The 21,619-nt window shown below is 38.2% G+C and overlaps 1 protein-coding gene across 1 annotated transcript in view; it reads right to left on the bottom strand.

The window, feature by feature from the left end:
* The window catches only part of nrxn2a (neurexin 2a), a 432,089-nt gene that overhangs the window by 194,062 nt on the left and 216,408 nt on the right, over positions 1 to 21,619 (bottom strand). Inside the window, exons 17-18 of the mRNA XM_084387273.1 lie at positions 10,665 to 10,838; positions 5,988 to 6,110 (exon numbers count right to left, since the gene is read on the bottom strand). Of these exons, the coding sequence (XP_084243399.1) occupies positions 5,988 to 6,110; positions 10,665 to 10,838 (297 nt within the window). The remainder of the gene's footprint in view (positions 1 to 5,987; positions 6,111 to 10,664; positions 10,839 to 21,619) is intronic.

Below are 21,619 nucleotides of genomic sequence, written 5' to 3'. Positions count from 1 at the left end.
TACATTAACAGCATCGAATGAATATCGATTGAAATCGTATTCCATGCTCAAGTCAAAATGCAACTGAAATCGTTGCTCACAGTGTTAAGAACTGCTCAAACTGATGGTGGAAAGTACTTTAAGATGGTTACTGCAATTAAACAAGTATCCGTATATGGCTAAGTTTGAGGATTTGTGCAAACATCCTACCAGGATGAACTGAACATGCAGGTTCAACTCCATCTTTCCTGCAGCGAGAACATCTCAATCAATGCCAGCAAACTAAAAGCAGGAGAATGAGTCGCAATGAACTGTTGGAAACCCGCCTTAAATTTGTCCTAATTCTGTCAGAGTCTACTCTCCCATGTCACCGACTGAGTGACATCCTCCAAAGCGGCAGCTAGAACAGGGTGACGTCTCAGTCTGGTTGTCTAAAGGATTGTGGAAGCGCGAGATGTAGGCTGCTGATTACGATTCTTCCTCGGCTTCCTTCGTGTTGACATTTCACCGCGGAGCACCGTCCTTATCCCCTCCAATTACTCCATCCCTTCCTGCTTCTGGACAGGGGGTGACCTTTCAATCTCCTCTAAATATCTTATTATATGGTGTCTCTGCTTTTTTTAGGCTTGGCAGGACCTGCTATACAATTACAAGACATTCACGCTTTGTTTGCTCTTTAATGAAGCGATCAGGAGTCGGACCGGCAGCCAGCACCTTGGGGACTGCCACGATGTCACACTGAGGGAGTGGTTGCCAGGACCGCGGGCAAGTGGCTGTTAAAGTCTGGACACCAGTGGAAGAATGGGTTGCACAGAGAGACCGAAAATAGGGACAGGAGATAATGTAGACTAAAGCCTTGTTTATACTTTCGCCTGCTCCGCTGAGTGCGCGCGCTCTTCCCCAAACGGACGAGGCGTTGTACTATTTTTTATTACACTTCACCAAACTCGCGCTACAAAAGAACCAAAGAATAGTGTAAAACCTAGAGATTATTACTTGTTACATTAGAACAAAATATATTTACATGCAAACATACTGTATGCATAAAACTAAATTCAACAACGACTCTTAAATATTTTCAAATTCCATTAAAAATATATATATTTTCATGAACATTTTTATTAAACATTTTACTAAAGAATAGCCCGCATACTGATAGCCGCTCCCCAATGCCCACAAATTATAGGCCTACATACACAGAGTATGTGTGATGGCAAATTCAAAAGTGAAAAGCAACTGCACGCAACACCCATCCCAGGTGTTATTGGTAATACTGGTGTTGTCGAAACTAGTGGTCGACCGATATATCGCCAAGGCCGATATATCGCCAAGGCCGATATATCGGCCGATATTTGGCATTTTTTTTTAAATATCGGCATTGGCCGATAAGTTTTTCTGATTGGCCGATGTGTTGGAAGCGGGACTTTTATTTTGATGGCGCTGGGAAGAGAACGCCAACGGCAGCTCCTCAGATCACAGCGCTCACTCACATTCTCCATCTTCATTAATTTACGATCTCTGTCAGTCATATCTAATACTTTGTTAGACAGAACTGGTAAACAAAGAAAGTAAATGGTATGCGAAGTAAGTAAAGTAAAGCGTTTGCTTTTATATTATTTGTAACAGAAAAGGCAAACAATCAGGCTAAAATACTTTCTCATTTGCCGTCAACATCCAGTAAATGCGCATCTACGTCATTTAAACAAATCTCTGAATATCTAATAAACATTTAATTTCACAAACCTTGCAGATTTAATGGAATCCAGCTGTGATATCTTGTGAAGTGTGCAATGCATTACTGTCTGCAAGTGATGGTCGGTCCGTGCGAAGTGAGTGAATGCGAACAGAAGATCAGCTTCACAGGAGAAGCGATCGAAAAACTTTAAATCATTCATTTTAAAATATGCTGATATATAACCAGTTGCCAACTGTGTCATATTCATATCTGTGATATATCCAGTTGTCAACTGTGTCATATTCATATCGTTTTCACTGTGCTGTATGTAAAATTAGCATTACCTTGTCTTTATTTGAAAAAATATGATTACCAGCACGAAATTACCAGATTACTGAGTGCCCTGTTACAGTGTTTACTTCCTTTTTATTCATATATTTCTAAACAATTACTTTGTGAAAAATACTGTAATAGGATTTCAGATTCAAGAAGTTGCCATCTAAAGTATAAAAGCATGTTTATTTTAAAGATTTGTTTTCTAATTTATTAAATATTGATTAAAATAAATATATATAAAAATATCGGCTTTATATCGGCCATCGGCCACCCTGCTCTCTAAGATATCGGCATCGGCCATCAAAAAAACAATATCGGTCGACCACTAGTCGAAACTTCGCAAGTTTAATTACCGGTGTGAAAATTTCCTGAGGAATGTAATGGTCAAAGACAAACCTTGACTTACAGCCCAGTACATCTGGAAAAATTCAACTTCAAAGCAATTTCAACTGCTGACTGTGAAAATGCAGTAAATATTTTAATATTTATTAAAAATGTACTTTGTCCATTTCAACTTTTTATTTTTTGTAATTCAGAATTTTGCCACAAATGCGGTTGATAGATATTAATGTGCATTAAAGCCATGCAGAAAAATACCTTTAAACAAAGCCGTTGATACAAAATAAACAGTCAGGCTTAATCAGTGTTTTATCAATTATTATGATTTTTTTCATGATTGATGGCAACTCTGAATACTGATGTTGATGTAGAGAGAAAGGTGGAGGATTTAATGAACTAGATCACCCAGACATGTTATATACTTCTTTTTTAAATGTAATTTTTACTTTTTTTGTGTGTGTGTGTGTGTGTGTGTGTGTGTGTTGTCATTCACTTTCCTGCTTAAAGAGGCTTCTTTGAAAACAATCTTATTTCATGCTTATTGGATTTTACTTCCCAGGTCAGGTCCCGCTTTTGGTGACCCATATATGTCAATTCCATATCCTGTTCTCTACTGGAGCACATCCAATTGGTAAAAACCTATATTCCATACAAGGAACCTTCCACCAGGAATCTGAGGGTTATCTGGATCAATTGACCCTGGTATCATATTGGCTTTCAGAAAATGTCACCATGAAGGATTCATTTGTATGGTGACACCAAGAACTGATCATTTGTCTGCTTCATGTAACAATACAGAACTCAGACAGATTACCCCCCTCCCTGTGACTTTATCACAGTTTCCATAAAAATAAGAAACAGCATAAATGTCTCATAGTAGAAGTACTTTTAAACAAGTCACTAGTTTTCTTTGTGTGTAAAACCTTAGAAATACTTTGTGAACCATTAAGAAGAAAGAGCTTTGTTTAAAGTTTTGCCCAACAAGAACAATTACCTCTGCAAGGAAACGTTGCCCATTTTATGTGCAGGGCATGACAGAAAAGTCTATGTAAAATCTAAGGTTGGCTGAGCAGATGCTTGCAGAGAAAGGTGAGAGTAGAGTCCAAGGCTGCGAGGCAAAACAGCAGACATGAAAGTGCAGCATCTATTTAATTTAATGGTCACCGCTGGAGGGTCTGGTGTAAGGTACAGAGGGATGGAGTGAATCCTGAATGAACAAAGGAAGTAGGAAAGAGCAATCCCTTAAGACTCACGGGGACCTGTGCTGTGTCCTTGGACAGGGTTCAGGACGGGTAACACATTACAAGCCATTTAATTAGACCTGCGGTGATGGATGTGACCGTTCACAGGAAATCAAAGCATAAAACATAGATCCAGTCACTTGAATACGCTGTTCTACAACACAGGACATATGCAATACAACCTGGGATATTCCGGTGGGATTTGTGTGACATTCATATTGTATGTAGAAATAGTCTGGGAAGGATCGGATAACTGTCTGCGGCTCTCACATTTCTTGTTACTAAAAGCAAGAGTGCTAATAAAAGCGCTCGGAAGTTGTTGAAAATGTGCGAGATGTCACACAGGCAGCAGGCGTAATTTGTGCTAATGATATTCCTAAATAATCTACTCTAATTACTGAGGTCAACCAAAATTATTCTCCCCATATGTCTGCTGTCTGAAAAAAAAAAAATATGTATGGGCGTGTATGTGTGTGTGTGTTGTAGAGGACAGGCTAAAAAGATGACTGACTGCCTTTGTCACACTATTTGAGGAAGAGAATGAGTCATGCATTAGTGAAGCTGCTCCAGCTCTCTGTGGCTGCCCACCGGATTTTGTGTTGATCGCGTGAAAATGACTTTTGAAGGATTGTATTTTTTTTTTTTCACACCTGCAGCCTGCTCCATAGTCTTTCATTTGGATGAGGATGAACAGGTGTGCTACTGCTGCTTTAGCTATAAAAGAAGCTTAGTTAATTCAAATCGTCTGTCAATGCACCAAAAAGCACCAACACTTCCATGAAAATTCATCTACGGATATCCAATCAGATGACAAGAAATGAAGAACATGAATGATTTTGTAGACTGTTTAAATCAGGACTTGCCTTGTGTATTGTCAGTTTAAACCACTTTTCAAAAAATAATATGTGTGTTTATGTACAGTAATTATGACTATGGGTGAATCGAGTATTAACTGATTGACTAAATCACATTCGAATCAACTAATACAACATTTAGATACAACACCTAATACCACTTTTAAATACTGGCCTTCTCTTTCTTTTCTGATAGATGTTTATATGTTTGTTTGTTTGTTTTTTGAATAATATGATTGAGCATGTTAATGAATCTTTCTCTGCAAGTGTATGAATGTAGAACAGCCTTCACTATGCTTCTATGACATTGCCTCCTATGTCGATAAAAGATCATTATCACTTTGATAATGGAGATTGAGATGTTTTACGGTATTGCAGGTATGCGGTGCTGTGAAATAATTGTCTGAAGTGTTAATTGGGTTAGCGGTGCAGAAGTTGTTTTGTACTCTCGGATCTGCTGCATCGACAAACTCCAAACGCCGCTATAGTTCATGCATAATACATTTGGCAAATGTTTACACATGCTGCTTGTATACTGGTCACTTTTAATTATTGTACTGTATAAATAAGCAACGTAAACATTTGATGCCTTATTCACACTGATTCTAGAGATATAAAATCTGTAAATGATTAGCTTCATTTACGATGAATTAGCTTGCCACACCAGTCAATGGGGGGTGAATTGAGAAAATGTAACTTCAATAAATATTTTATTATTTAATTGTGTATTTATAATAATATAATATAATATAATATAATATAATATAATATAATCATATATTCTAATATAATATATTCTAATATAATATAATATAATATAATATAATATAATATAATATAATATAATATAATATAATATAATGTAATAAATTCCTTTTCCTGATATTTTTCAAATAATACAACAGCCCGTCATCAATTATTCCTTTTATTCCAATTAATCCACTTATTTTATAGTGTACTATTGTATTTAACTACAATAAACAGCTTATTTAAATCTCTCTAGGTGTTTAATGAAGATATTGTTTAAAACCATCCAACACACTTATTTGCTACATTTTTTATACATAGGGCAGCTCACCCTATTTATCTTCATTTAGCTCATTAGGCCGTTCTCCAGAGCATTATTGTCAAAAATATGTGGATGTTATTAAAGAAAAACACAATCTGCTTTGTGAGCGATGCCTGTGTCTGTTTGAAGGCAAAGCACAGTCAGATTTTTTATTGCAAGTACAGCATCACAGACATTAAAAACCCACAGTTCCACCTCCAAACTTTGGTGCAATTAAACATTTAAGATGCAACCTGAAATTGCAGTTCAGTTCAGGGGTCACTTGAACCATTACTAGCTCTTTATGAACATTATCTTGTGGCCCTCACTAATTAGAGTGTTCTGCCTTATCTGCACATTAAAAAGACTGCATTGCGGCGCACCATCGTTTAGTACTTCAAACACTTAGCTCAGAGATTATCAAAGGAGAAGCCTTGAACGGCTTATTAATGTGGCCAAACAAGCCTCTTTAATAAAGCTGTTTAATCCCTACTAAAGAGCAAAACGGTACTCACGGTCACTGCAGAGGGGACCACCGTATGTCGTCATAGTGCAGTCGCAGGTAAACCCCTCCCACTGCTGGAGACACACTCCCTGATTGGAGCAGGAGTCCTCCATGCAGGTTGTGCCGGGGCCGGCTGAAACAAACAGGAAATGGGAATCGCTGGTTATAATCACACAGACGATCAACAGTTTCTATACTTACACAGGTTTCCAATCTCACAATGTTCCCTGTCATCATCATGATGACAGCAACAGGAAAATGTGTGGACAACTTGGCACTGTATTTGTCTACAGAAATCCATTAAAACAGACTTAAATTAGATAGCCACTAATACTGTCTGTCATTAAAGTTAATCAAAGAACGACAGTAACAGAAAATTACTCACTACTCTTGACTAAATAACTTTTGTAGCGTTAATAAGGATTAATCTATATTTAATTTATAATTTATAAAGCAGGTAAACATGACATTTATTATGGGTTTATGTGAGGATTGTTTGAAGTTTACTTGAACTGAAGTTGTTATATTTTTGAAGCCTAATAAATGTTTTTTTTATTTATAGCTTGCAATGTGCTATAATTAATGTTTAAAATTGGGGGGGAAATCATTTTCATCGAGACATCAGTAGCTGTTTTAGTATCAGTGATGCTGGCCCTCATTCATTAAAAGATGTCATTAAACAAGTATTTAAAATATACTGTCTTTATGTTGTTTCTACATTAATTTTGTAGATTAACTGTGAAATGATTACATAAAAAAAGAAAAAAACGTATAAAAACGTGTTTTTAATCGCAATTAATCACAGAAAAAATGTGATTAAAGTCCATATGAAATCAAAATTGACCATATTTACTTTGTTTGCCTAAATTGATCGTTTTGTGGTGAACAATTCATCCATGCAAGTCAATCCACACAAAAAAAATTTTTGGCTTCGTAATCTTTAATCAAAATCTGAAAATGCCCCTCCCCTCTGCATTGGAGGACCTTCCCTGATGACGTATGTTTGACGGCTTGGGGTGAGAAACGCTTAACCACTCCCCTCAAACCGTTAGTCTGCTATGAGCGAGAGATGGAGAGGAGGAGCGCTAGAGTAAAACCCTGCCCTCTGTTCAATATTCCTTTTCACTGGGAAATACGTCACAACACTGGAGAAAAGTCGTTTGCAACTTCCGGTTCACGCGGACTTTAATCTAGTTATTTTTTTAAATCGATTGACAGCACTAATATACACATACCACATACACACACATCAGTGATGCACGGGTTGATCCAAAATGAGCGGGTGCCTGCGGTCACCCGCGGGTTACGAGTCATCCAAAAATATTTTTAATGATATTCGGGTCGCGGTCTGTCGGGTCGTTTGAAATAAAGATGCCAATTAAACCTTTGTAATTTATATAGTAGCCTACTAGACACAATTTTCTATGAAATACATAGGCGTACACTTTATTGGCTGAATAATTGGCGCGAAGATGACGCACAAGCTCAGTCTGCAGGTAGAGATGGAGGCGGCAAGAGAAAAGGTGAAGACTGGGGAGTGGAAGCTCCGCAAATACACAAATAGAAAGAGCAAAGTGTGGGAGACATTTGCCGAAATAATGAAAGATGATGACCAAAGTGCTGGCTTTGTCATGTGTACTTCTTGCAATGCTATTTACACATTTGATAACCACAAAACTGGCACGACCAACCAGGCACGGCGCCAGGATTCCAGTTTTGGATGGGCCAGTGATATTTTGATATTTTGCCTTAAATTAAAAATGTTAAATAAAAAATAAAAAACGTTATCCAATCACTGCTTAACCTAATAAAAAAATATTGACTAATATAGCCTACTGTTATATTATCTGTGCGTATACATAATATAGATTTTAATAGCTTGATGCTCTTTAAATATTTTGTTGCATTGTTAAAAGTAAATCCGCGATCGCTCTCCATGGTTCTGACCAAAGAAGAGCGCTTTGGAATCTCCATTACGCATCATACCTGGACTGCATTTTCCGATAACATTGTCTCTTAGCGCGCTACGAAGACTCTTAAGGTATAACTATCATATCATTGCTAGGCGTCTTCAGGGCTATCATCCACTCGCGAGGCAGAGGCGCTGGCGCCCTCCAAGCAACGGCGCTGTTTTTGGTAAAACATGATTTTGACGACTTCATTAAGTTTTGTTTTATAGAAAACTCTTTTTAAAAGATTTTCGTTTTGTATAAATTGTATCTTAATTTTGATCAATGTTTTATCAATCAATTGCCCGTATTTAATAAATAAGAAGCAAATAGATAGCAGACAATGTAATAAGGCGCCGGCACGATCACTTGCATTGCATGTGAACTGGAGGGCGCCGAAACTCAGCTTGTGCCTCACAGATCTGAGAAATATAGGTTATATATTACAGAAAGCTTGAAATGTCTACTTTTAAACGAAAATATTCAAACCAAAATAAATAGGCTACTCTCTGATTATGTAATCCATATGAAATGTGTATTTCTCTCTGGCGTTCATAGCGAGTCCGCAGTCTCCGCATCGTCAACTTCATCTTTGCAGCGACACAGAAAACACCAGTTTATTACTAAACAATTAAATGTCTCCTTGCTAATTTAGACACATTCATAATCATTAATTTAACCGGTTCTTTGTGGCAAGCTTTATGCGTGCGGTCATAACGCTTATTATCCTGTAGGCTATAGCCTATTTAAGTAATTAAATTAATATAAAGGGGCGATTTGTCCACGAATGGCTTAAATGAACAACTACTAGTCGACTAGAAAAAAAAAAAATTAGTCGGAGGCAGCCCTTATTCCACATATTTTCGAACCAGCAGGCCATTCTGCGTTGGGCGAGCGACTATACGGAATGAGCGAGCAGAGCGGAATATTCAGAGATGCGCTCTCCGCTCACGAGCTCTGATCGGAACAAACCCGAACCTCACTGTCTGCTGAACTTGCGCAGAAACATCAAAATAGACATAGCCAGCTTTTTAAAATTGTTAACATTTAGACTATTTTAGAACAAATTATGAGCTTATTGACGATTTTGTATAATTCTTGACAAAATTAGAATATATTAAGTTATATTAAGACGCTACGATGAGCATTTACTACTTTTAAAAAATGCGGGTCAGGAAGCGGGTCGGGTACAATATTTTATTTGTATTTTTTTGCGGTCCGAGTTGCGGGCGGGTTAGTTGAAAACGTTGATCGGGTGCGGTTTGTTTATACATTGACCCGCACATCACTGACACGCATACATATACATTTATATATATTGATACTATACCTTGAAATGTATCAATTTTCAATACCACAGGGAAGAACTGCCGTATAGGCCTACTGTCATATAGATATTTGTAATATTACCAAAATGTTTTGTCCATCCATTTAAAGTCTAGGAAATCCTTAATTTCTTCTGAAGAGATCACTTTACATGATGACATTTAATTAAGGCTTTTATTCATATATAAACATTGCTCAATTACCATTGCAAATCTCACCTAAATGTTTGCTCACTCAGTGTATTTGTGTTTTTATATTGGGATAATTGTTATAATTGCACAAGATAGCTTGTTTTTAATATATTTTATGTAATAATTTCACAGTTAATCTTTTATGAGTGTTATTTGATTCTGATGTCACTGCTGCACATGTGGTTCCCACACGCGTCCCATTTTCACAACTCTTAACGTTCATTTAAGACTTTATTTAACTCATTTAAGACTGCTCTCATGAGGATACTCAAAGCGAAAGCGCGAAAGAGAAGTCGATTCTGGCGCGTATCGTTCTGTGCGTCGTGTGTGTCAGCATCACAGACAGCGCATTCTCTTTTGTATTTTCTCGCTTGCATGGTTTAAAAGCATTTGCATGAAGAAGAACATGATTATATAATGTAACGCTAGCCAAAGGATAAAAAAAAAAAAAAACGGATGCTGCTTTAATTGCGTTAAATATTTTTAACGCGTTAAACTGAAAAACATTAATCGCGCGCGTTACCGTTGACAGCAGCACGGACATAACCGATGTGTTTATGTGAATACGCGGCAAGACGGACATTGTGACAATGTTTTCGTGTGTATTTGAACGTAAGCGCAACAATGAAAAATAGGCAGCTTTATGTGGACACACTGAATAAAATCACGCGCAAGCGCAACCCCCGCAATTCAACGCTGAAAACTTATGATTTGCATTTTTATTATAAATTTGTGCGCATTATTTGTTGTTATTAGAGACTTCCGACGATCCGAGATTGTTTTTTTTTTATTTTTATTTTTTTACACATTTTAGCAATTTTTAAATGTTTGATAGAGTTTTTACACGGCACCCCTGCTCTCGCCAGAAGGCACCCCGGTTGGGAAACGCTGCTCTAGTCTTCAGTGTCATATGATCCTGCAGAAATCATTCTAATATGCTGATTTAAACAGTTGTGTCAATTGTTTTTAAGGATTCTTTGATGATAAATAGAAAGTTCACACACACCATAATAATCCAAAGTAAAAAAAAAGAAAAGAAAAAAAAAAAGTAATTTTTTTATTATTTTATCATTTCTGATTTACGGTAAAAAAAAAAAAAAAACCTTGGTGAGGTATGTAAGAAAATTGAAATAAGGTGCACCCTGATGCTATAAAATGGATAAACCAGATGTATTTTTAGTTAAGGGTCATATGTTGTGATCAGAGCAGCAGTATACTAACCTTCACAGCCTCGCTCCACTTGGCCCACACGGTGCAGAGCATCTGCGATCAGGTCAGGGAGTCTGCCATTCAGGTCAACTGAGGCCAGGCAGCCCTGGTAGCCATCCCGCGATGCTATGAGCTTTGGTAGACTGTTGTACATGCTCTTCCCCACACCTCCAATGTACAGCTCTCCTATATGACACACAGAGGAAACACACACAGTTATCAACACACATCGCCATGTTTAAGTCCATTCAGCTGAATCTTTTCCCTCAAAATCAGCTGATTAAGTCTGAACATTCCAACTGGGGCTGGATGTCTGTCTTTTAAATAAGGCAGGACTCAAGGATGATGGTGTTGCATTTGAATTTTTCATCATGTTAGAGCTTCATGAGGTGGGGTAATCCTGTGGTACTCTATGATGAGCTGAATATGTGTGGTTCTCTTTTCAACTAATTCCCTGCTGATGAAGGCTAATACCAATGAAGCTTTGATGTGCAGAACAAAAAGAAAAACAGGGTTGTCATAAAACAGCATATAATTATGTAACTTCAAAGTTGCCCTTGAGCAACTTTGAGAAAGAGAACATGTGGATAATCATGAGAAGATGAAGGAGAAGGGAACTCCTGTGCGATATACAGACACTGCTCTCACTATAGCCTCTGTTATGATGCTCATCTGTGGTGTTTGGGTGTAGGATTGTGCTCAGACGGAGATTTGGGAATGGAGAAGAGAGGTGGAGAATTAAAATGACTTGGCTCTTCATCACAGAACAGTATGTCCCTGTGTCTGGTTCTTAAAAGCAGACTGATGCAACACTGTTCAGAGGAGTCAATTATATATATTTATAGCTATATTTCTGGATTGAATATTGTGTGCATTTAGGTAAATTCTATACAGATTGAAATGATCACAGTGTAGTACAATCTATGGAATGCTGAATGAAAAATTCTATATAGATTTATAATTAAAAATAGTATATATATGATAACATTTTTAAAATATTAAATATAAATATAAATAAATAAATAAATAAATAAATATATATAAAACAAATGCATAAAATGTATACTTTTTTAAACAGAACTTTAAATAAATGTAGGCAAAAATAGGCAATAATAGCAACTAGTAATGGCTTATAATAATAATACAGTACATTTTTATTTTACATTTGTCATTTATTACATAATTATAATTTTTTTTATGGTGTTATAGGACATGAAATAACCACAAAGGGTGATGACTGCTAATAAAATAAAATAACCTAATGTTAAATAAAACAATGTTCTTTGTAATCTCTGTGAACTTACCACTGCTATTAAAATAACCTATAGAAATTGCTGTGTGGTTAGGAGAAATTCCATAGCAGCTAGTGTCTATATAAACAGACCCACAGTTATAATACAAGTGTGCTGATGTTATACTTAGCAGTGTGTACCTTAAACAACACAACAGAGACTCTTTCATTCTACACTTATTATTTTATTCTTTCATTCTGCAAATATACATTGGGGAAAGCATCAAAGATGTCCGGGGACCTTTTGATAAACATTCACCAGGCAGTCCATGTTTAGAGGGCATTGTTTGCCAGTGAAATGCAATTTCCAACTGAGCCCTGCTGGCAAGACAGGCAATTACACGTTAAAACTGACAAGCAAGAACACATATGGCAATTTTCGTCGTACGTTCGAAGAGTGCGCTCTCTCTCTCTCTCTCTGATTGTTTGCTGAAATATGCTCTTTTTCCACTCCAGCTGAATAAGCCTAATTAGACCATCATTAAAAGCCCCATTCATCTAAACTTCTGCACTCTTTCATTTTATCTCACCTCACTACAGATAAATTGTATTCTTTCGTTCTAACTTTCCCTTTCCATTAAGAGCCCCTCAACCTGACTCTCTTCAACTAACAACTGTAATTGTCCTCGGTGCCTCTTCAACGGAATGAACGGTCTTTCCTGACTGGCTATAGCTCCGCCCTTTCGGATACTGATTACATAATCATAGCCATTTTACAATTCACTGCAACAGGTGTTTACTGGCTGAATGTCAATTGAGCTTCTAAAAGCACTGAAGGTCAAAGTGCATTCAACACCGCACAAACATCAAATCATTTCTCATAAAATGTCTATAATTAATATTATTCTTCCAGTGAGTTCAGTCTGTAACTCCTAATCAAGACTTCAAGTAATCTACAGCTGATCCACTGCATGTAGTAATTTTCATGAAGAAGGTACAAAAAAATAGGACCTGAAAAATACTTTTTTTCCTTTTCAGACAAATGGTTTGTGAAAGGAGGTGCTTAACCTTCAGAAAATGTTCAATCAACCTCTAGAGGTCAAACTAAATATTATATGAGATATTTGAATTATTCATTCATATTTTATACATTTTATATGAGGCTTGCAATTTTTGAAATCCTGTTACCAAAATTTGGAACGTCTAAAAAAGTATGGAGTTTGATTGAGATGAATGGGAATACTAATGGACCGTTTTCTACAAGGATAATAGACCTCTTTGATTAAAACATACATTTTTAACCCATTGTTAGCAATTCCTGTGTAGTTTTTTTAAAATAAATTAATAAAAAAATAAAAAACAATGGGTTACAAATGTAGTAAATATATAATTTGATTAAATTGATACATTTTATTTGACTCCAATGTCTCAATGCAGGGCTAAAAGAAGAAGAAGAAAAAAAAAATCCCTTCCCTTAAATTTACAAATGTTGTGCCTGTGCCAGCACACAGCACAGAATCCACCGCCACACTCAGAAGAAAACCTCAGTCTGCTTCACACAGAATAGCCCATGCATGGTTATTAGCTCTGTATGTCTCAGTGTTATGCAAAGACTATTAAGCAGACTTCAATCACAATATTCAATTATACACCCAATAGTTTTTTTCATTAGTCATTCAATGGATGGCTGGGCAGCAAGAGCGCGGAGCTTCTTTTGTGGACGAGAGGGAGGAAAATCAATTGCTTTCATATGAAGGAACTGCAGGGAGATTGTAAAAATGACATCTCCAGTCATGCGTCTCTGTTGAGCAATGACGAAGCAATATCCCTGCTGGATAAAAATGGAAGACGGCGGAAAACAAAAAAGAAACGCTTCTGGCTGTGCTTCAAGACCAGCAGCCTGACCAGTGGATTAAAGCTCCTATAAACGCTCTCATTACACACTGTACTGCTAAGGCCTAGAGTTCCCATCATGAAAAGTTCTTTAACATCATGTTGAGGATCTAGGGAAAGATGGCACTATAATATCATAATGATTGCTAGTACCAAGTGATCATTAGTGCTGTGTGCTACGGGAAGGAGGCGGAGCACTATTTCCAACAAACACCTAAAGTATTTAGGTCACAGACATTTATGCCAGACACGAATGATATCCCAAAGCATGCAGCTTGTTGAAGAGATATTGAGGTATTGAGAGAGTGCCATTACTTTTCTAAGTGTAGAATGAACATAGGAACATTAGGCTAGATGATGCCAGGATGTTTGCTAGAACGCTGGTTACTAATAAAATAAACAGTGCTTTTCAAGTTTTTTAGGTAGGTCTAACATTTGTTTTCAGGTATAGGAATTGATCAAAGTAATCAAATGTAAAATAACATTGCATATTTGACTATAAGTTAAAGAGTAATCCTTATTAAAGTTACAAAAGCTATTCAATCACGAGCAGTGAGTGATTTCCTTGTCTTTTGTTTTTTTGAATAACATTAAAAACACTGCTGCTGTCCCTTTAAGACATAATGCAGACACAAAATACTGATACTGTTACACATGAGTTGTCTTTCTCGACTGTATAAGTTTACTTAAAGGGACACTTCAACCATTTGCATTAAGCTTTGTATCGTTAGAAACCCAGTCATATTTTTGAATGGTCGTGCATTATTCCCTCATTTTCCCGAGACGGGAGAAATACGGATTTCAGTGTTGCAGTTCCTGTTTATGATGTAAAAATCGTCATTTTGCGTCATTCTGACCAGGAAGTCCCATATCTTTGTAGAGGGGTTGAGACTACAAACACTCATTCCTCATTTTTCCAGGGGGTGGGACCCACTCACGCTACAGACCTATTACAGATCAGTGGCTGGGACTTCACTTGCAGAAACTAAAAGCATTATCCGCCATCTTGTTTGGAAGCTGAGTTAACAGGCGCTGTGGAGGCAGATGTGAAGTTACAACAATGGTGGAAGGTACTCAATATGATGTGGAAGAAGAGGATTTCAAAAGTCTGAAGCTCGAATCAGCCGCAATATAACGAAGAGCATCTGAGGCTGATGGAGGAACAGGAGGCGGCTGCTGTGGCTTCTGCAGCCGAGGCAGAAGACCTGCCTGTCGCGGACGAGGAGCCCAGACTGGCTCGAGCTGGGGCGGACTGGTGGTGCCTGTGCTCTCACTGTGCGCCTACGGACAGAGATAGTTTGTCTGCTGCAAAGAATTTCAACAATGCCAATTTCTCCTAGACGAAATCCCTGAATCAGACGAGGACACGGACGTTTGTGTTGTGAACTGGATTAGTGGGAGTGGCTTGCGAAGCTGTGCAATGTGGTGCATTGTGGGAGTTGTTGTCTTCCATATAAATGCGCCCTAAAGTTACTTTCTGTCTTTCCTCGGTCAAGAAGGCACCAAATTCGAAATTTATGTTACATTTCGACTACATATATGACCCACTTTCAAATAAGATTAATGTTCCCACTGGTGAAATGCTCCTTTAAGGCATAACAGACTATGTCTGCTAGGATACTCATCAAGACGGACATGTTGGCAATTTTTGTGTGAATTTGTTCATTCAAGAGCAATACTTGAAAGAGAACTCAATATTTGCGCGCTGTCTGAGATGTATGAGTGAAGTCTGCACAAACACACACACACCCACCCCTTCGCTCAGCACGCGCAAGTTCTCTTTCCAAGTCTTGCTCTTGAATGTTTAAATTGGCAAGGTTAAATTAGTTTAGTTTAAACACAGATAGCAACACTGTTAAGGTCTCGCCTTAACTGCTTAAATGACTGGTCATGTTCAAGCATACGGCACTCGCATTGAACAAAGTTTACAAAGAGTGACCGTTTTGTTCATGTTTTTTGATTATCGCTGTTGTAATGTACTAATGGGGAGCCAGCATGTGCATCCATCGACAGAAACATACATTAGTGAAACTATCTGTTTTACACGTTGTTGTTTTCACCAAACCATATTATAGATGCGTCATCAGATTTGAGATCAACCGCGGTGCAAATGTGTGCCGAACCGTGGGTGGAGAACGGTACGGTTAGTTTTTTTATAGAGAACCGTTACACCCCTAGTTGCTACAGTGTTGAGTTTTGTACAGGTGATTGCTTGCTGACCCAACTGAAGAGTCTGGATGATATTCTGTTTTTTAGATGTGGCTTGGATCTCTCCTTCAAACATAAGTCAATGCAAGCTTGCCAGGCGAAAATTGTGTCTAATTGCTTAGAAAAGTAATAGCACACCTCTCCTTAAAAAGGAGGTAGATTTGAGGTATAATTTGTTCGGCTTTTACTCCTATTGCCAGGCTCTCACCATGATATAAAAATGTGTGTGTGTTTAGTAAATATTTTCCTTGACTGAACTGGCCACCAACAGCTCATTAATAAACTCATTGACATTCACATTTTATAGCAACACCTGGATTTTCCTCACGCCAGGGGGAACAGGAAAGCAATTCGATTCCAAAGTCAATAAAACAAATTTTCAGAAAACATTTACAGGGGCTGGATGGCAGTTCCTTGAGGGAAAAAAGAAAACTCAATTATTGGACAGCGTGGAAATTCGCTCGTCACTAGCACTCTTCACATATGCTCATTTCAACACGCATAACAGGTCAAGCTTCACTTTCCACTGGCTCCCTCACAGAAAACAACACCACATATCAGCGCCTTACCGTCTGAGGATGTTCATTTTACACTTCACAGAAGAGCACTGGACCCTGGGGATTGTTACGCCACTCTCCATTCTCTCCGGCATAATTGCTTGAACAATTACAACTGACACGTACTGCGAAGTTGCTCTTTTGAAGTTTAAAGGACCTGTTCTGGGGCAGCCAAATAAAAAAAAGACCTTGGAGCCTGACAGCAGGAGTTTGCACTTTATGGCCTTATTTGATTTGGCCTTTATTACTCTTGTACTTAAAGTAGCTTGTTGACGTACAATTAGATTTTTTGTGTTAGAGACTTTGTAGCTTTGAAGCTTTTCCTTTCTTGTCTTTATCCGAGCATCATGGTTAAAGAACCATGAACATTTTGCCAAAAATATATATTTTGTAACGTATAGTGTAGAAAATCATGTTATATATATATATATATATATATATATATATATATATATATATATATATACACACTGTAGTGTTCAATTTCACACTAACATTCTCACTTGGAACAAATAATCGCGTCAGAGAATTCGCATCAGAGAATGCTTGGCCATCAAGTGTTATTTCAGACTGGACGTGCTGCGATGATCGCTCAGTTCACAAAGACAAAACACACAGATCACTTTGGTCTTGTCAATGGAACCATTTAGCAACTTTTTAAAAGTAAACTTTCCATTCAGAATCTTATTGGCATCCATTTCGGCGTCTTGCGCTCGCCATCCACTCAAAACGTAATGTTAGCCTACTACTCTTTGGCCGGCTCGCAAGCCCAAACAAGTGTGTGCGGCGTTCCGGTTGTTTTGTTTCCGGTCTAGCTAGATCCGGTGTGGTGTTGTAGTTTTTCTAACGTTACTAGTTGTTGCAACAGCATGTGAAAAAAACTACAAAGTTTGCTAGGCCAAATAGAACGAACAGCAAATTGTGCAATTAATTAGTACATTTTTTTAATCGATTCCCAGCCCTAATATATATATACAGTGGGGAGAACAAGTATATGATACACTGCCGATTTTGCAGGTTTTCCCACTTACAAAGCATGTAGAAGTCTGTCATTTTTATCATAGGTACTCTTCAACTGTGAGAGACGGAATCTAAAACGAAAATCCAGAAAATCACATTGTATGATTTTTAAGTAATTAATTTGCATTTTATTGCATGACATAAGTATTTGATACATCAGAAAAGCAGAACTTAATATTTGGTACAGAAACCTTTGTTTGCATTTACAGAGATCATACGTTTCCTGTAGTTCTTGACCAGGTTTGCACATACTGCAGCAGGGATTTTGGCCCACTCCTCCATACAGACCTTCTCCAGATCCTTCAGGTTTCGGGGCTGTCGCTGGGCAATACAGACTTTCAGCTCCCTCCAAAGATTTTCTATTGTGTTCAGGTCTGGAGACTGGCTAGGCCACTCCAGGACCTTGAGCCACTTACGGAGCCACTCCTTAGTTGCCCTGGCTGTGTGTTTCGGGTCGCTGTCATGCTGGAAGACCCAGCCACGACTCATCTTCAATGCTCTTACTGAGGGAAGGGGGTTGTTGGCCAAGATCTCGCAATACATGGCCCCATCCATCCTCCCCTCAATACGGTGCAGTCGTCCTGTCCCCTTTGCAGAAATGCATCCCCAAAGAATGATGTTTCCACCTCCATGCTTCACGGTTGGGATGGTGTTCTTGGGATTGTACTCATCCTTCTTCTTCCTCCAAACACAGCGAGTGGAGTTTAGACCAAAAAGCTCTATTTTTGTCTCATCAGACCACATGACCTTCTCCCATTCCTCCTCTGGATCATCCAGATGGTCATTGGCAAACTTCAGACGGGCCTGGACATGCGCTGGCTTGAGCAGGGGGACCTTGCATGCGCTGCAGGATTTTAATCCATGACGGCGTAGTGTGTTACTAATGGTTTTCTTTGAGACTGTGGTCCCAGCTCTCTTCAGGTCATTGACCAGGTCCTGCCGTGTAGTTCTGGGCTGATCCCTCACCTTCCTCATGATCATTGATGCCCCACAAGGTGAGATCTTGCATGGTCATGGGCGGATCTACAGGGGGGCAAGGGGGGGCAGGTGCCCCCCCACTCTAGACCCTTGCCCCCCCAGCTGCCCCCCTGACTTTGATGATCCAAAAACTGTACTTACAAAAACAACCCACCACTATGTCCAATACATTTACCAAAAGTGAACAATTTAATTTTTAATTTTAAATGTATTATTCGCCCCTCCCCCCTGCCTCTCAAATAGTTACGTCCCTGATTCAAACGTGCAGAGCGGCGTTCGCTCAGTCTGGCTCACACACACAGCAAGTCTGCTGCGGTGCGGTGGTCCTGCAACCCGACTAGACTGAGTTGCCCCTGACAGAGCCTCTGAAGGTGAAGTGAGTTTCCCCAGGTGTAGTTTAAACACACGTTTAACTTAAAGTTACATTTGTAATGAATGTATTGTATGCTAAAGACGATTCAGCATCAGCAAAAACAGCGAGTCTATTACGTTAGCCAAAATCAGCGGTCAAATCGCTCCCTCGTGATTTGTAAGAGCACTCTAAAATTAGCCTAATTTTGATTTTAGTAAAGACAACAGCTTAATAAAAAGCAGCGCTAGGGCTGGGCTAAGGGGGCTTAAGCCCCGAATGTTTTTAGTAAAGCCCCGAATATGTTGTTCAATTGTCTTTCTCACAGAGCAAAGCAATTAATCAGAAAAACAAATGTGAATAAGATTACAGCGGCCGCGATTACCTAATCATGAACAGTGCACTATATTACATTTTTATTTATATTTTTCCCTTTGCATTGAAGGTACTTTTGACGTGCTTTTGCAGCGTTGAGCATTGTAGCCAATCACAGACATGTCTGTTGATCACATCGGCCAATCAGAGGCGTTTAAATGAGTCGCTGTGCTGAAGATGTGTTTTGTGCGAGCTCACCGAGTTCACGTTCGCAAACCTGTTATTATTATTGGCAATAAACTTAAGATGCAAATAAGAGATTCACTTGATATTATTATTGATGCTGCTCTGATGCACTACATTACGCAACGCTCTGTTTGTTGTTAGGAAGACTAAAAGTTCAGCGGTCTAGCTCATCAATGTCAAAATGATTAAATAAGTTAACGAATGCCTGGTAAAATGTAAGTAGAATTTTTTGTTTTATATTTGACTGTTTTACAATAGAAAAGTTCAACTACCGAGACAAGCAACGTATATTTTGGGCTTCGTGTGCACATCTAAACGATCAAATATGTCAAAATGGCTGTCTTGGAGATTCACTTAAACAGTTTATTCACTTAAATACAGTTTATGTCTTAAATGGGCGTTAATAGTTGGGAGAAAATATGATGTGTAATAATGATTAGATCTGCATTTGGTCTTAAAGGGGCAGCAGTCTAATAAACCTGCTGACGATTGCTCCATTAATGTGAACCAAACAACAAAAGGCAAAGAGAAAATCAGTCGCAGCTCTTGAATGAATAATTTTGGCTTTTATAACTTTCATCTATGATAACCTATGCAGTGTTATTTTAAATCTGACTTTATTAGATGTCTTTTTAGCCCATATTACTCCTGAACAGTAATGCCGACATTACTGAAATTAAAGCACTGGGTATATAATTTGTATATTTGTTTAATTGTTTACTTTTTTTGTAAAAGCATTGGTTTTTCTTTTGCTATAGATATTTATTTTACATTTCAAAATATAAAGCAATATTAAATGTGTTCATAATAGTTTTTTCCCCCTTTTCTTTTATATAACAAAAAGAACCGATAAGAATACCGTTAAAGTACCGGATCGATAAGGAGTATTGGTAAGAGTAGTAATACCGTTAAAACCTTAACGATACCCATCCCTATTCGCAGCAACGAATTAAAAGTTATGGCCAATTTAACTGCGATTTAAATTCAGTATATATACTTCTGCCATATGTTGCCACCCTTCAAAAATTCCTGCCCCCCCTCTCGCCACCCCATAAATATTTTTCTAGATCCGCCCCTGTGCATGGTGCCCCAGACCGAGGGAGACTGAACTGAGATTGAACCACCATCTTGAACTTCTTCCATTTTCTAATAATTGCGCCAACAGTTGTTGCCTTCTTACCAAGCTGCTTGCCTATTGTCCTGTAGCCCATCCCAGCCTTGTGCAGGTCTACAATTTTATCCCTGATGTCCTTACACAGCTCTCTGGTCTTGGCCATTGTGGAGAGGTTGGAGTCTGTTTGATTGAGTGTGTGGACAGGTGTCTTTTATACAGGTAACAAGTTCAAACAGGTGCAGTTAATACAGCTAATGAGAGGAGAACAGGAGGGCTTCTTAAAGAAAAATGAACAGGTCTGTGAGAGCCGGAATTCTTACTGGTTGGTAGGTGATCAAATACTTATGTCATGCAATAAAATGCAAATTCATTATTTAAAAATCATACAATGTGATTTTCTGGATTTCCTGGATTCCATCTCTCACAGTTGAAGTGTACCTATGATAAAAATTAAAGACCTCTACATGCTTTGTAAGTAGGAAAATCTGCAAAATCGGCAGTGTATCAAATACTTGTTCTCCCCACTGTGTGTATATATATATATATATATATATATATATATATATATATATATATATATATATATATATATATATATATACACACACACACATAATAAAAAAAGAAAATACATTTAAAGGAGCCATATGTAAGATTGTGGCCAAAACTGGTACTGCAATCACTTTCAAATTACTGTAGAGCGGTGTATCCCCTCCCCCTCCCCCCTGACTCGAGGTTGCCAGATAGGCTGCAGGATCCAGCAGGAACGTAGGCTGCTACGTAGCTGTGGTAACTAGAGCAGAGCTGGCAACCCCGATGCCGAAACACTACTGACTTCGTGATTGGTAGATAGGTGGAGGGTGGCGCTTCAGGCCAAAATACAAGATGACAACATCAACATCAGTTGAGGGCTGCAACTTCACTTTTTAAATGACAATATCCTGGCCGGACTACTGTTGTCAGTAATATAAGTATTTGAAATGAACATGATTTCTTAATGTCTAGTGACATATCAGGGCCACTTTATGATTAATTGAAATACATTTCTTACATACA

Source organism: Rutilus rutilus (genome assembly GCF_951802725.1).
Source record: "Rutilus rutilus genome assembly, chromosome: 18".
Classification (NCBI taxonomy): Eukaryota; Metazoa; Chordata; class Actinopteri; order Cypriniformes; family Leuciscidae; genus Rutilus; species Rutilus rutilus.
Note: the sequence above shows the minus strand (reverse complement) of the source record. Positions and strands in the feature narration are given on the sequence as shown.